Genomic DNA, 14,769 nt, shown 5'->3' with positions numbered 1-14,769 from the left:
GGAACAAGACTCCTGACCAAACCTGAGCTATTCTGGCTCTGCCACCTGAGCACCAGGGAAGGGAGTGAAGGGGCCGTCTTGGATATTCCAGCCTCAGCAGATACCACACGGAGCAGAGCTACCCGGCCGAATTCCGAACTGGGAGAAACAAAGTGTTTTAAACCACTAACTTTGGGGGAAGTTTGTATGCATTGGGGTTTTGTGTGCTGGATATCCTGAAACCTTGTGAGAAACTAAATTCATAATTGGTCAGGGCCTTCCTGTTGGCGTATTTTATCCATTCGCTCCACAGACATTTGAGTTCCTAGAATACAGTGTTGAGTGTGGCATGGATATGTCCCTTCATAGAGTTCTCTAATGGATGAGATCAACAGGGAACAAGGAAGAAGGTTCAATCAGGAGGCAAAGCATGGAACCATCCTGCCTAGTCTTTCTATGGCTCAGAACCTCATTTTGCCTTGATTAACACCCACTCAGAACAGGCTAGCTGTGCTGCTGTAATGAACAGCCCTAAAACCCCAGAATTTTTTATTTCATACGTGTCCAACTTGGGGCCAAAAAGTTTCTGCTCCATATCATCTGAGTGGCAGAGGTTGATGGAGCTTCCACCATGTCTGAAATGTAGCCCGTCTATGGAAGGGGAAAGGAATATGGAAAATTGCTCTTAAGAACGTCTCACATTTTTCTTGGCCAGAGCATCACATGGCCACGCCTAGCTTTAAGGGGGCAGAGAAGTGCAATCCTGCCATATGCCAGAAGGAAACCCCAAAATAATTTTTGAATCAACACTAATGGCTACCAGCAAACATCCAGGCTCTCTAGGCTTAATGCCGGTAGGAGCTGGATTTTGTGACAGTCCTGGGTATAATCCCTTGACAAGGTCTTCCTTTTCTTGCCACCTTCACCCTGTGACCAGAAAACTGAAACTTGAAGGGTAAGGAGGGAGGGAGAAGAGTTTACTGAGTACTTCTTTTTTATTTAATAATTTCTTTAAAATTTATTTATTTTGGCTGCGTTGGGTCTTTGTTGCTGCGTGCGGGCTTTCTCTAGTTACGGCGAGCGGGGGCTACTCTTTGTTGCACTGCGTGGGCTTCTCATTGTGGTGGCTTGTTGCAGAGCACGGGCTGTAGGTGCGTGAGCTTCAGTAGTTGTGGCTCACAGGCTTTAGAGTGCAGGCTCAGTAGTCGTGGCACACGGGCTTAGCTGCTCCGCACGTGGGATGTTCCCGGACCAGGGCTCGAACCCATGTCCCCTGCACTGGCAAGTGGATTCTTCACCACTGCGCCACCAGGCAAGTCCCTACTGAGTACTTCTTGTAAGGTGATGTGCCAACTTACAAATGTACTGCATTTCTTCATATCTTCCAACTTCACTTTGGCTAGTGTAGTCTGGGAGCAGCCATTCGTCACTTTTTAGTACTGCATGTAGCGCTGAGTAATATTGAGAAATTGTGGTGGCACAGAGGAAAAGAAAAAGGCAGAAGGCAACAGAATTTTAGAATTGGAATGTGACTAAGACAACTAAACCTTTTGGATTTACAATTAGATTTACAATTAGCCATTCTATACTGCCCCAGGTCTCAGCTTAGGACAGAAGAAAACAGAAGTAGATATTGGTGGGTAGTTGCTCTGGACTGAATTGTGACCCCCCCCACCTCCAAATTCATGTAATGAAGCTCTAACCCCCAGTGTAATGGCATTTGGATGGGGCCTTTGAGAAACAATATAGGTTTAGATTAACCCCCAATGTAATGGCATTTGGATGGGGCCTTTGAGAAATAATATAGGTTTAGATAAAGTCATAAAGGTGGGGCTTTCGTGATGGTATTAGTGTCCTTGTAAGGGACACAAAAGAGCTTGCTCTCTCTCTACCATGGGAGGACACAGTAAGAAGGCAGCCCTCTACAAGCCACAGGGAAAGAGTTCTCAACTAAAACTGACCATGCTGGCATCTTGATCTTATGCTTCTAACCTCCAGAACTGTGAGAAAATAAATTTGTTTTTAAACTACTCAGTCTATGGTATTTTGTTACCATAGACTGAACTGACCCAGACAGTAGTGGTGGCAGTTCATCAGTAACTGCATAAGCATCAGTCATCCTAACTTGGATTGTTTTCTGTCCCTAGAGTGTTTTTTCCCCCAACTTTTAAATCTCTTTAATACACCTGGAGTTTATTTTGATGAAAGGCGTAAAGAGGGGGTTTGACTTGTCCCCTCTCCCTGCCTCACCCACTAACCAATTATTTTGTTCTGCATCATTTAGTAAAATTCTCCTCCCTCAACAATTTGTGATATTGCTGTTCCTAGGTTTTTATACCTTAGCCTTAACATGTTGGGACTGAGACCTTAAAAATGTACTTTTACCTTAAAATTGCATTCGAATTCTGCTATACATCTCAGATTTAATATTAAAATTTTTTTTCAACTAACCTTCCACTATAATGGCTTGAGGTAGAACTTCACCTGGAGAAACAAGGTGAGAGAGGGTTAGTGTCTCCTGGATTAGTGGTGTAGCATATAGCCCTAGAATTAAGGAGTGCTGAAGTTTTATCTGGATTCTCAGATTCTGGAAGATGAATCCGGATTCTTCCTAGCTTGTGTGCCCTTGGACAATTTAAGCAACCTTTCTGAGCCTCAGTTTCCTCTTCTCTACAGTGGGTACAATCATAGTATTTATCTTATAGGTTTAGAATTAAATGAAAATATGTCCATAAAACGCTTAGCGTGTTGCTTGTCACAAAGGGCGCAATTTATACTGCCCAAGCTCTTAGAGTTCGTCAGCAACAGAAGCACGCTGAAGACCGGGTATCCTAATTCCTTGCCTAGTGTTTTTCCATCTTGTCACCTCGAATGCCTCTTGGAACCAGGGGCGGGCCCAAGCCTATGGGATTGCTGTAATTCTTGCGGAGAGGGGCGCGGGGCAGGTGCCGAACGCCGGCCGCCAGAACTGCGCCTGCGCGTGCACCCGCTCTCCCTCTCTCTCCCACCCCCGCCCCTCCTCGCAACGTTGACGTAACACGCCTGCGCACTGCGCCTTGCCCGACCTCTAGGACTTACCCAGCAGGTAACGCTTCTGTCTCGGGTTAAAATGGCGAGTCGGCCTTCCGGTAAGTGAACGGTGTCCTGCTTGGCGGGCATCGCCGTGCTCAACCTTTTATTCTCGCAGCAACTTGCTCTTCTTCCTCTGCACTCTCTAAATGGCCAGGTTTGCGGCAAAAGGGAAGGCGGTGGCTCCAGGCCGCCTGAAGGAGGCCTTGGTCTCACCTCCTTGCTGTCTCTAGGCCCGGCTCGTTTGGGGATGGGACCCGCTGTTGGTGAAGGTGCCCGCGGTGGCTCCCACAGCCCTGGCGTTCTGGCCTGCTAGAGCTCGGCAGCCCTTCCCCTCGGCCTTAGAAGAGTTCAGCGGTACCAGGAGATAATTAGTGGCTGACTTTGAACGCAAGTGAACTGAGTGCTTACTGTGAGCCAAGCGCTGTCATGTGCGTTATTAGCTCGATAAACTCTCCTGCCAGTGCGAGGAAGATGGTGCTAGTTTCCCCTTTCGGCTGGTAAGATAACTGAGGCGAAGTGACCGGAGAAAATAGGATTGGAAATCTCAATCTCGTTCCGCCTCACGCGCTTCTGAAACTGGGAATTAGAGGCAGCTGAGCAGGGTTAACAGCGAAACTTCAGTTTAACCTTGCCTTATCTGTAACGTCAACTTGATCTGTGGATTTGGAGAAATTTGTATTTATTCCAGGCACTGGAACAAATGTATTTATTATGGACTAGGATGCAGAAATTACCGGAATACTTAAAACAGAACGTGAAAAAAGTACAGTTTTCCCCGTGTGGGTTGTTTTTTTTTTTTGGCCAATCCCTGCCCTCTGGCGGTATAAATTGGAATAGCTTTAAAAAATGTTGGTCCCTTTCTCCCTGCCCCCAGCAATTGTGAAGCTATTAGGAAACATCAGATTGCCAGAAAAATTTGTTAACCTAAATGACATTGAGCTTTTGGGGAGTGGGGAAGAAATTTAAGAATTAATTATTTCATTAACTTGACAGATACTGTAGGCGTTCTGCTTCTGCCCTGTGTTTGGAAACTAGATAGACCTGGCCTCAGCCCTATTACTAGCTGCCTTTGATCTTGGATGAGATAATTTATGTAAGCCTTATTCCTCTTCTGCAAGGATAGGCGTATTGTAAATAACTCTAGCGAATGGTGGTAAAGCAAATAGAATAGTGCCTGGCACACAGTGAGTGTTCAATGAATAATAATCATTATTACCGTCACTGGTAAATATGTTTACAAATAATTTGTCTCCTGTAAGTATGTTTGTATATTGTTGACTCTTTGGTAGTTGTTTTTCCAGAAGTAGCGTTATACATGGTGCTTCATTTCTAAGGAGATTACCAAAGCCGTGATGTACTAAGGAGGGGTTGAAGTAAAAAGAAAGTTTGTTTTCCTTCTTTGGTAAGGGTCTAGCCCTCAAACAAAACTTTAAAAGAAAATTTAAACTTGCCATACCTCCCCTTCTGTACCACATGTCTCCTGTAAACATCAGGCACTATCATGTTGCCTTTAGGTCCTACTGGGTAACCCATCCTGCTCAGTCCTGTTCCCCAGAGAGTTTTTTTTTTTTTTTTAAACATCTTTATTTGAGTATAACTGTTTTACAATAGTGTGTTAGTTTCTCCTTTACAACAAAGTGAATCAGTTATACATATACATATGTTCCCATATCTCTTCCCTCTTGCATCACCTCCCACCCTCCCTATCCCACCCCTCTAGGTGGTCACAAAGCACAGAGGTGAACTCCCTGTGCTATGCGGCAGCTTCCCACTTTTAACATTACCTATTTTTCCTCATCCATTTTCAAATATCCATTCCCTCAGTGGAAAGTTAGCTGCTTGGGAGTAGGAAGATGTGCTTCTTTTACTAGTCCATATTAATATTAAATGCCTGACTAATGGTATCAAAACCCTCCCAGAAATACATATATTTTCCAAGAGAGTAGCCAAGTGAAATAAAGGTAATGTAGAATAAAAATTTTGGAGGATGGGGGTCATTTAGATTTGCCAGTGTATGCTGAAATCTCATCTTTTCATACAACTCCCAACTCCCTTGAAAAGTTTACAGTTATTTCCGAAACTACAAATGATGAAGAAGTTCCCAGTTTCTTTTTCATCCCCCACCCCTCAATTCTGATGGTAGCAGGGGGACAAAAAGGAATGGGATGCTTGACTTTGAGAAGCTGGAGTGGCCCTCCGTATCCACAGGTTCCACATTCGAGGATCCAGCCAACCTTCTGATGGAAAAATACTTGGGAAAAAAGTTCCACAAAGTTCAAAACAGCAAAACTTGAATTTGTTGCTCTCAGGCAACTATTTACGTAGCATTTACTTCGGATTTACAACTATTCACATAGCATTTACATTGTATTAAGTATTATAAGTAATCCAGAGATGATTTAAAGTATACAGGAAGATGTGCTTAGGTTATATGCAAACACTACACCATTTTATATAGGGGACTTGAGCCTCTCGGATTTTGATATCTGAGGGGGGTCCTGGAATCAATCCCCTGAGGATATCGAGGGACTGTTATTATACCTACAGATCTTTAGTACATTAAGTGTTTGAGTTTATCCTTTTTTCCCCATGACTTAATTGCCCAGTTTTTTTTACCTGCAGTACTTTTGCTCATAGATAAAATAAGCTATTTTTATCTACAATATATAGGGTATATGCTTTTAAAAGAAATTCCTTCCTGTGTTTGCATTTTTTAACTGGTTGCTTATGTACTGTATAAGTGAATTGTTAGCAGTTAACAGTGTGACAATATCAGTTGCAGCATCAAGGAAATGGCTGGAGGGTATTCGAAAATGGTATTACAGTGCTGCTGGGTTCAATAAACTGGGTGAGTATTTGTTCTTTCTTCTGTTTTTTTTTTTTTCTTTTTCTGAGAGTAGTGCTTTTGCTAGAGTTACCATGGATCCCCAAAATATGTTAACTAATTGCACCTGTGTTCATTAGAAATCTTAAAATTAGGTCACATTTTATTGTTAAATCCATTTCCTTTATGAGAAGAGAGGGATGGAATTGTCTCAAATGTATGAGCTGGAAATGATTTATGTTCTTGAAATATGGTAGCAGAACATTTTCCTTATTATATGTTCCCTCTCTCAACTCCTCCGCTTAGCATTTTAGAATTTAAGTTGTATGAACTTTGAAAGTAGAGATTTTTCAAATGTTAAAATTGTCTGACATCTTTACAATTATTTGATGCCTAAACTATTTTTTAGAACTTTATACTTTGCCATGAACTTCATCTTTTGTAATTGAAGCATGAGGGGAAGCATCATTAAATGTTACTGGTTCCTTAGTACACTATCATTTTAAGATTCTTTAATACCTTGATCTCAGAATTAAAGTATAAGAAAGTAGAGATATAGTCTATTGATATGTGTTTAAAAACAAAGTAGACATTTTAAATGATTTTAAAATTGCTATAGATAAAATGTGAATTTTGTGGCAGTAGATTTTAAAAGACTCATATTGTTTCCGCAGTACCATTTAAGAAATAATCCATTAAATAACCCATTATTGTGTGTAAAATGTATTGAGTTTCCATGATACCTAACTCTTCATATTACCACCCAAGTTAAGTTGATGACTTAGGTTATAAGTCATAATTTTACTCATTTTTTGGAAATTCCTTATTTTTGAGATGCATATTCAATCTTACTCTCTTGTTTTTTATCGTAGGCTTAATGCGAGATGATACAATACATGAGAATGATGATGTAAAAGAAGCCATAAGAAGGCTTCCTGAGAACCTTTATAACGACAGGGTGTTTCGCATTAAGAGGGCACTGGACCTGACCATGAGGCAGCAGATCTTGCCTAAAGAGCAGTGGACAAAATATGAGGAGGTAGAACAGCTCTTTTGTATCTGATAATATTGGCCATGAAGGGTTGAGTATTAGAAACAGAGAACACATTCATTTGTATAGTGCTTTAGAATTCTTAAAGTTGTGTCAAATCAAAATCCTTACGACAGTCTGGTGAAGTTAGTAGAGCAAGTGTTAGCTCCATTTTAGAGGTAAACACATTGAGACTTAGAGATGAAGTGACTTCCAGAATCATTAAGCAGGCCGCTGATATAGAGATCCAGGACTAGAATCCAGGTCTTCTGCCTCCCAGGCCATTGTTCTCCCTCTACACTCTGCTTTCTGCTCGGATGAAAAAATGGTGGTGTTCATGTGCTCGGCCCATTGAGTGGCCTTCTAGCTCCTGGGAAGGACGCTGTGAAGCAAACCCTCACCCCCTGAACTGCATTGAAACTAGGCCAAAGCTTGTAGTCTCTCATTCGTTTTTCTTTTCTGACAGACTTTTCTCTAATAACCTATCAGAGTAGCTTCTTACAATATCTTTATGGGTTTTTACATTTTAGAAAAGCAGGCAGTTTTTAGTCTGCTTGAGAATATATTTTCTTAAGTTGGAAATTAATTTTGATAGATTTCTTTTGTTGTTTAAGACCTGTTGAGTATTGGGGGTATATCAGTGTGTAATAATGGTAGTGTATAATATTTTTCTTTTATTCATTCTTTAGGATAAATTCTACCTTGAACCATATCTGAAAGAGGTTATTCGGGAAAGAAAAGAAAGAGAAGAATGGGCAAAGAAATAATCATGTAGTCTAAATCTGGATGCAGCTATCCTAAAGTATTTTTATGAAGTTGGTTTAACCTGAAATGTACAATGTAGAACTATCTGGGCTGTAAATGTATTACTTTAAATAAATCTCTATTATAATTGTTGGAGTTTTGGAATTCTAAACCTTATTCTGAATAACTACTGAATTTACTTATCTGTTACAGTTTTTTCCAAACTTGTAAGATATTTTTCAGTTAGTGGTTAACTGCCTCCTGTAGCCCAGGGAAGCCACTGGATTGTTAGCAAGATACTTAGAAGCCCCAACAGGGCCTCCCTTGCAAGGATGGAATAGAGCAAGAAACAAGCACCAGTGGGTTTCTTTTACCTGAAGCAAACAGCACAAGCAGATTGGTTCTCAGACTTCAAATGTTACTGAATGAAAGGAGAGAGGATTCACCCCTTAGTTTGCTAGGATTGGGAAACAGCCTTTTTTCAACCACTGTTGTCCAAATAGAATTGCTTTTGCATCCTATCTTAAAAAAGAATTATGGGGCTTCCTTGGTGGCGCAGTGGTTGAGAATCTGCCTGCCGATGCAGGGGACACGGGTTCGTGCCCCGGTCCGGGAAGATCCCACATGCCGCGGAGCGGCTGGGCCCGTGAGCCATGGCCGCTGAGCCTGTGCTCCGCAACGAGAGAGGCCACAACAGTGAGAGGCCCGCGAACCACACACACACACACACACACACACACACCCCAACAACATAAAAAAAATTATACAGCCCCAATATGAGTCTGTATGTTATATATATGTGCTCCTGTGCTAATATGTGTATTAGAAAATAAAAAACAGACATTAGAAAAATAGTCAAAAATATAAAGGCAGATCATACTTTCTTCCCAGATCCCAGTGACTTTCCACTTTGGAAATGATTATTAAAGTCTATAATAATCGTTAGATAGTAATGATATTTAAAAGTTTTAAGGCTATAGTCTAATTTTTTAATATAAATTAGAACCATTCAATAACATCATCATTCCCACCCCTAAATTCTGAAAAGCTTTTTTTGGTGGAAGCGGGAACATGGAACCACAGCGAGTGGGGAAGGAGCTGTGTGGAACCTGCAGTCCGCACAGTGTCCCACAAGCCACTGCTGTGTGTGGTGGGGACGTCTGATTGGGGTCTTACCTTGAAGAACAAAGCAACAGAATGTGAAAAACAAGTTTTGTGTTACAGAGAGATACTGCAGGTTCAGTTCTAGACCACCACAATAAAGCAAATACCAAAATAAAGTGAGTCACTTGAAGTTTTTGGTTTCCCATTGCATATAAAAGTTACGTTTATAACCGTGCAGTTAAGTGTACAGTAGCATTGTGTCTAAGAAAACCAATGTATACCTTTGGCGAGTTGTAGTAATAACATCAAAAATCACTGATCACCATAACAAGCACAATAATAATAATAATAATATTATTATTATAATATAATATATATATATTATATTATAATAATAATAATAATAAATATTTCGAGAACTGGCAAAATGTGACAGAGACATGAAGTTCCAAATGCTGTTGGGAAAATGGCACCAATAGACTTGCTGGGTACAGGGCTGCTGCAAACCTTCAATTTGTAAAAAACACGGTATCTGTGAAGCCCAATGAAAGGAGGTATGCCTGTAGTTAAAATTCCTGAAGCAGAATCAAAAGCGGGTGTGTACGTTTGGCATGTATTTTTTCCACGGAGTGTGATAAGATTTTGACAAACACGCTTGACTTTTGCAATGTCTACATAGTGTCTTTAAAAGTTTGCTAAAATATTAGGAAGCCTCATTAAATTCCCTAAGAGTCTATCTTCTCTTTGATACTCGAAACATCTATCCTGAAGTCATTCTTGTCAGTTTTTTGGGGTCTGTCCAAGTCTGTGTAGATCCTCATTTGATAATGGTTTTGATCATGATAAGAGCAGTTCTTTAACATGTTTAGTATTTTTGTAAGATTTGTGATTTTACTTTGTAATCTGAATTACACTTTTGGAGCAGTATTGCAAATCAGAGAAACAGGAAGATGTAGGTAGATGCTCATGTTAAGGGACTGTTGGCTTAAGGGTCTGTTGATTTACTTCTGTCATGCTTCCCTATTAGACCTAACTAGATAACTAAGATAAATTCTCGGACAACCAAGGACCTCCCAGTGTTTCAGTGCTCCGATTTCTTTCTTTTCTCAGATCTTTTCAAATAAATTTGAATCCCATCATCCTGTAGACAGAATAGTAGAATTAGTCAGAGCCAATTCTGGGTTAGACGGCTCAGATCTGAATCCGTTCACTTATCGGGTAATTTTAGGAATATGGTTTAACCTCTCTGTGGCTCAGTTTCCTCAGCCCTAAAATGGGGCTAATGATAGCCTACTTTAAGGGTTGTTGTGAAAATTAACTGACTTCATTGTATGTCAAGCTCTTAGAACAGTTCTTGGCACACAGTAAGCACTCTTCTGACTTGCTAAAAGATTCAGTAATAAGAATGAAAACTGGGCCAAAGCCCAAAGTTCCTATAGCCATAATAATTCTCTATTCACAAACGATGGTATCTTGTTAATATAGGCATCCCCATTGCGTGACTTTGAAAATAACCAAAATAGAATTTAAAGGTTAGGTAAGCATAAAACCTTAACCAAATCCTTGACAGCCTGGTGGGTGAAATGCAAATGGGTTTACCCATTGGAGCGACATGAATATTAGGAACCACAGTAACGGAGATGAATACAGTTAAAGGGTGAATGAGACATACAACAGGAAAAAGTTCCCTTTATTAGAATGAGGTACTAAATTCAGCCACTAGGTGGTGATGCATTACAACTTTCCTACTTAGAGGTGCACTGCACCAGCACTTCGGTACATTTGTCCATTCTCTGCCCCCACCAACTCCTTGCCTTTCATTTTTCAAATTGACAACACCTTAGAGGTTTATGGCCATCAGGAGGATTTACTACTAAGCTATATACTGATGTAATGAAATCTAATATATGCTGTGCAATGAATTATGAGATGTTATTTAGTTTCAGGATTTTATTACTTCAATCGGTTTTGACCATATTTCCTTTTATATGATTGCTCACTCTTTAAACATACCAGATGACTGTATAAGGAACACCTAATAAAGTCTATAGATGTTAAAATATATATGTTTTAATTTATTTGCCATAATTTGTTTAAATTCTGGTTGTACTGGTATTCCTATTAAAAGCCATAACATGTTAGAATCTGAGATCTCAGGTCGGATGGGGCCTCTGAATTATATTTTGCTAAGAAATTTCAGTGTATGTATTAACAATTGAGCAGGGAAGAGGAACTGAATCATTACAAGGTTGTTAATTTTTAGCATAGAGTCCAGAAAGCTTGTTAATATTTGAGTGGCTTATGTATTATGACAAACTATTTTAAATGTTATTCTGGATTCTGACTATATCTCTCCTACAGCTGAAAGAATGTATTATTTGTTTAACTTTGTATTTTAATACATTTGCCTATTTTTGCATAAAATGCCAAAAATGTAATTTCAAAATAAATCCCTGTGAAACTTCTGGTAACATTATTCAATTGAATCATCATTCTATTAGTATTCTAACTATTTTAAAGAAAATTTTGTACATATATATGAAATTGTATTTATATATAAGTCAAACAAAAAAAAAGATAATTATTTGTTTTACAAGAGTCAGCTTTTAATTCCTTTCTTATGCATGCATTTAAAGTATGGTTTGCCACTAAACTGGAAACTCAGATCTGATGCCAACAGTTTAGGCAAGTCATCCTTTAAAGGCTCGGGCTTCTCAGCTGTAAAATGAAGTGGTTTATGAAATGAGTCATTATTTCAGGACCGAAACATCCTGGGTCTGTATTTTTAATTTATGCAATTATTGTTAGGATGAACTAATATTGATGGAGTATCAACTTTGTACCAGGCACTGTTCATATGAGGTCCCTTTTAATCCTCCCTGCGACCTTCTGGAATAGATAGAATTACACCCATTGTACGGAATAAGAAACTGGGCTTGTTCATCATATGTATATTTTTTGGTGTGTGCTTTTTATGTTTCATGCTAGGCAGAAGGTAGGTGTAGGATAGGGTTTCTGAACATTGGCGCTATTGACATTTGGGCTGGGTAGTTCTTTGTTGCGGTGGCTTTCCTGTACATTGTAGGGTGTTTAGAAGCATCCTGGTTTTCCCCCAGTTATGACTGCCAAAACTGTCTCCAGACATTTGCTAAATGTCCCCCTGGGGCACAGAATTGCCTCCAGTTGAAAAGCACCAGTACAGGGCGTACAGAGAGAGAAACCAAGATGGTGGAGAATGATATGTAAATAGGTATATAAACATGTAAATATATGTAAACACATGTGTAAATTATCTGTAAGCCTGTATACACTGGGTGTTATGGAAACATGGAGAAGGGAAAACTAACTCAACTTGGCAGGTGATCGGAGAAGACCCTCTGACAACTTAGCTAATTCCAAAAGAGTAAGCAAAGCCAGCCAAGCCAAGCAGAGGGAAATCAACAGGAAATGCTCAGAGGCCGGGAAGTGCAGGCATATGCCTAGGGAAGAATGGGTAGTTTCACATTGATGGAGTGGCAAATGTCAGCTGGGAGGTGGGGAAATGAAACTTGGAAGGTATATGCCACATTGAGATACTTGCACTTTGTGAGCAGGAAAGTGTTTGAATAGATTCTAGCAAGTAAAAATTCCCAGAATTTTCAAGTTGGGTTAAGGGAGATTAGTTGTAAAGTTTCTCAATACTGAGCTGCCAATTTGCTTTTCAAGACTGTAATAGTTTATACTCCTCTAAGCAATTCACGAGGGCTCTTTTCAATGCACCCCTGCCTGCACTGAGTATTCTCATTAAGAACAATCTTTGTGAATTTGGTTGGAGAAAAAGGTTTCTTGTTTAAATTTGCATTTCTTGGACTGAGTCGTTAAACATTTTTCCATATGCTGTTATCAGGTTGTTTTTCCTCCTTAATCAATCTTGTTCATGTCCTTTGCCTATGTGTCTATTTTTATTTTCGCAGCATTCTCCTTATTTGTTTTGTTTTCTTCTTAGTTCCTCCCTCTCTCCCCAATTTGGGTCAGTTCTTATCTATTTCTATAAGACCTTTATATGTTTGGACAGTACTCCTTTTACTTAAACTTGCTGAAATGATATTTTCTTATTTTGTCGTTTGAATTTTGTTTTGGTTATTTTTTGATGCCTTTTCAATTTTGTTCATGGTGGTTTTTGTCAAATGGAAGTTTCCAATTTTTATGTAGTACAATCTATCAGTCTTCTCCCGTGTGATTTTGCCTTTAAGGTCATGTTTGAGAAGCCCTCCCTTTACTCCTCGGTTATATAAATATCCAGCGAGGTTTTCATCCAGTACTTTTAGCTATAAGAAGTAAAACCATAAATCTTTAATCCCTATGGAATTAGGTATATGGTGTGAGCAGAGTATATTTTTGAGAGATACTAGGAGGTCCAGTTGGCAAGGCTGGTTGATCAATTACACGTGTAGGGGGTGGAGGGTGAGGAAGGGACCCACTAAGGGGGATCCCTTGAGGATGCAGGCTGGTGATCAGCCCCTTCTGTGGGCTTGTCATTCTGTCAGATTGTTCTCTGTGCTGGGTATTCCAGATCCACTCTCTGCACACCTCCATCCCGCCCTGAGCCCCAGGGGCTGACCTGTATGGATTGCATCAACGGACACCCTTGCCCTTTAGCTTCCAGCTTGTGCTTGGCCAATGAGAAGTCACCTGTAGAAGAGGGCAGACAAGCAGAGAGCCTAGGGTATGTATCCCCCCAGCCCACCCCGGCTACAGGTTGGCGGTCCCTCTCAGGACTCCGGCAGCATTCTCCCTCCCACACCCATCTCTTGCTGGTTCCCCTTAACCCTGCCTGCCCTTTGTCACTAGTTCCTTCGTTGAATTGTTCCTTGGTTGCAGGAACCTGAAGGCAACCCAGGACCTCGACTCACACAGACAGAGCTGGGCTCCACCCCCCCCAACCCTAGGTAGTTGGGGGTTTCCCATGGGAGCCTCAAGGGCTGCAGAACTGGTTTGTGGTTTGTCCCTGGGAAACCTTACAAGCTGGCCCAGAGTCAGCCTCCAAGAGGGCCATGCCAATTCCTGTCAAAGGCAGTGTCTCCCACCACCCCCACCTCTCTGCCTCTACGCCTGATGGATCTGCTTCCAATCAGAGACTTGCTCTCCGACACAATTTAATTCAGGGAAATGCCAGTGCTGAAAAGATGCTGTATGACAGAAAGCAGAAGGTTCGCCCGTCCTGACATCCTGCTGCACTGTCATTCTGGGCAAGCTCTTTCCTCTTGTTTAACTCCCCCTTCCCCAGCTGCAGTCTGCAAAATTCTACCTCTGATCTTTGTCCCTCCTGTTCCCTGTCTCCTGGGGTGCCACTCGCAACCCTCACCATTCTCTCCTCTTGCCCGTATTCTAGCTTTACTTTAAGGCAAAAATTAAATTCTACTTACTTGGAGAAGCCCTCTCTGATCCCCAGACACTTGACATTCTCTACTTTCTTGGAATTCTGAAGCATTACTGCTTCACAAAATCATTTTGTTACTTAACAATAGCTAATCCTATTTACCTAGTGTTCATTATGTGCCACGTGTGGTCTTGTTATTCCTTAAAAAAACTCTTCAGGGTGGGTATGATTATCCGCTTTTCATATAGGCTCAGAGAGAGTGGGTGACTGCTACAAGATCACAGTTAGCGAGTGAGCAAACTGAAATTTAAATTCCAGCTGCCTTTATATTGCTCTGTTGTCTTTTCAGCGTATGCCGTCTCATACTTACCATCTTTATGTTTACAAGTGCAATTTCATTTTGTACTCATCTTTTGCTTATACTTTTCTTTTTCAACTCTACCAGTTATCTATCTTTGGTTTGAAAAGTAGTGTAATCATCCTTTCTCTGAGGAGGTGACATTTGAACTATGCCCTGAAGGTTGGAGAGGAGCCACCAGGTGAAGCCACCCTGGTTCTCAAGCTGGGCTCTTCAGGGAATCACCTGGGAAGCTTAAAAACAAACAACCAACCAAAACCAAAACCACTTTGGTGCCTGGGTACCACTCTGGAGATTCT

The 14,769-nt window shown here is 40.7% G+C and overlaps 1 protein-coding gene and 1 long non-coding RNA gene across 2 annotated transcripts; one reads left to right on the top strand and one right to left on the bottom strand.

Moving 5' to 3' along the window:
• Positions 1–955: 955 nt before the first annotated feature.
• LOC136792909 (uncharacterized) lies at positions 956–2,464 on the bottom strand. The gene is made up of 2 exons (XR_010837510.1): positions 2,431–2,464; positions 956–1,430 (listed from the first exon to the last, which is right to left on the bottom strand). It is a non-coding gene; the product is annotated as an uncharacterized lncRNA (long non-coding RNA).
• Positions 2,465–3,002: 538 nt separating this feature from the next.
• Positions 3,003–7,805, top strand: UQCRB (ubiquinol-cytochrome c reductase binding protein). The gene is made up of 4 exons (XM_059043634.2): positions 3,003–3,107; positions 5,828–5,899; positions 6,748–6,914; positions 7,595–7,805. Exons 1-4 carry the CDS (start codon positions 3,089–3,091, stop codon positions 7,670–7,672), a joined length of 336 nt encoding a protein of 111 aa, XP_058899617.1. The 5' UTR covers positions 3,003–3,088; the 3' UTR covers positions 7,673–7,805.
• Positions 7,806–14,769: the final 6,964 nt, after the last annotated feature.

This window comes from Kogia breviceps, chromosome 17 (genome assembly GCF_026419965.1).
Source record: "Kogia breviceps isolate mKogBre1 chromosome 17, mKogBre1 haplotype 1, whole genome shotgun sequence".
NCBI lineage: Eukaryota > Metazoa > Chordata > Mammalia > Artiodactyla > Physeteridae > Kogia > Kogia breviceps.
The sequence above is the reverse complement of the archived record's forward strand: the minus strand, read 5'-3'. Positions and strand labels throughout refer to the sequence as shown.

Coding starts and splice junctions, on each gene's coding strand:
- UQCRB (XM_059043634.2), top strand. Junction 5,900..6,747: donor TGCTGGGTTCAATAAACTGG/GTGAGTATTTGT, acceptor TTTTTATCGTAG/GCTTAATGCGAGATGATACA. Junction 6,915..7,594: donor AGTGGACAAAATATGAGGAG/GTAGAACAGCTC, acceptor TTCATTCTTTAG/GATAAATTCTACCTTGAACC.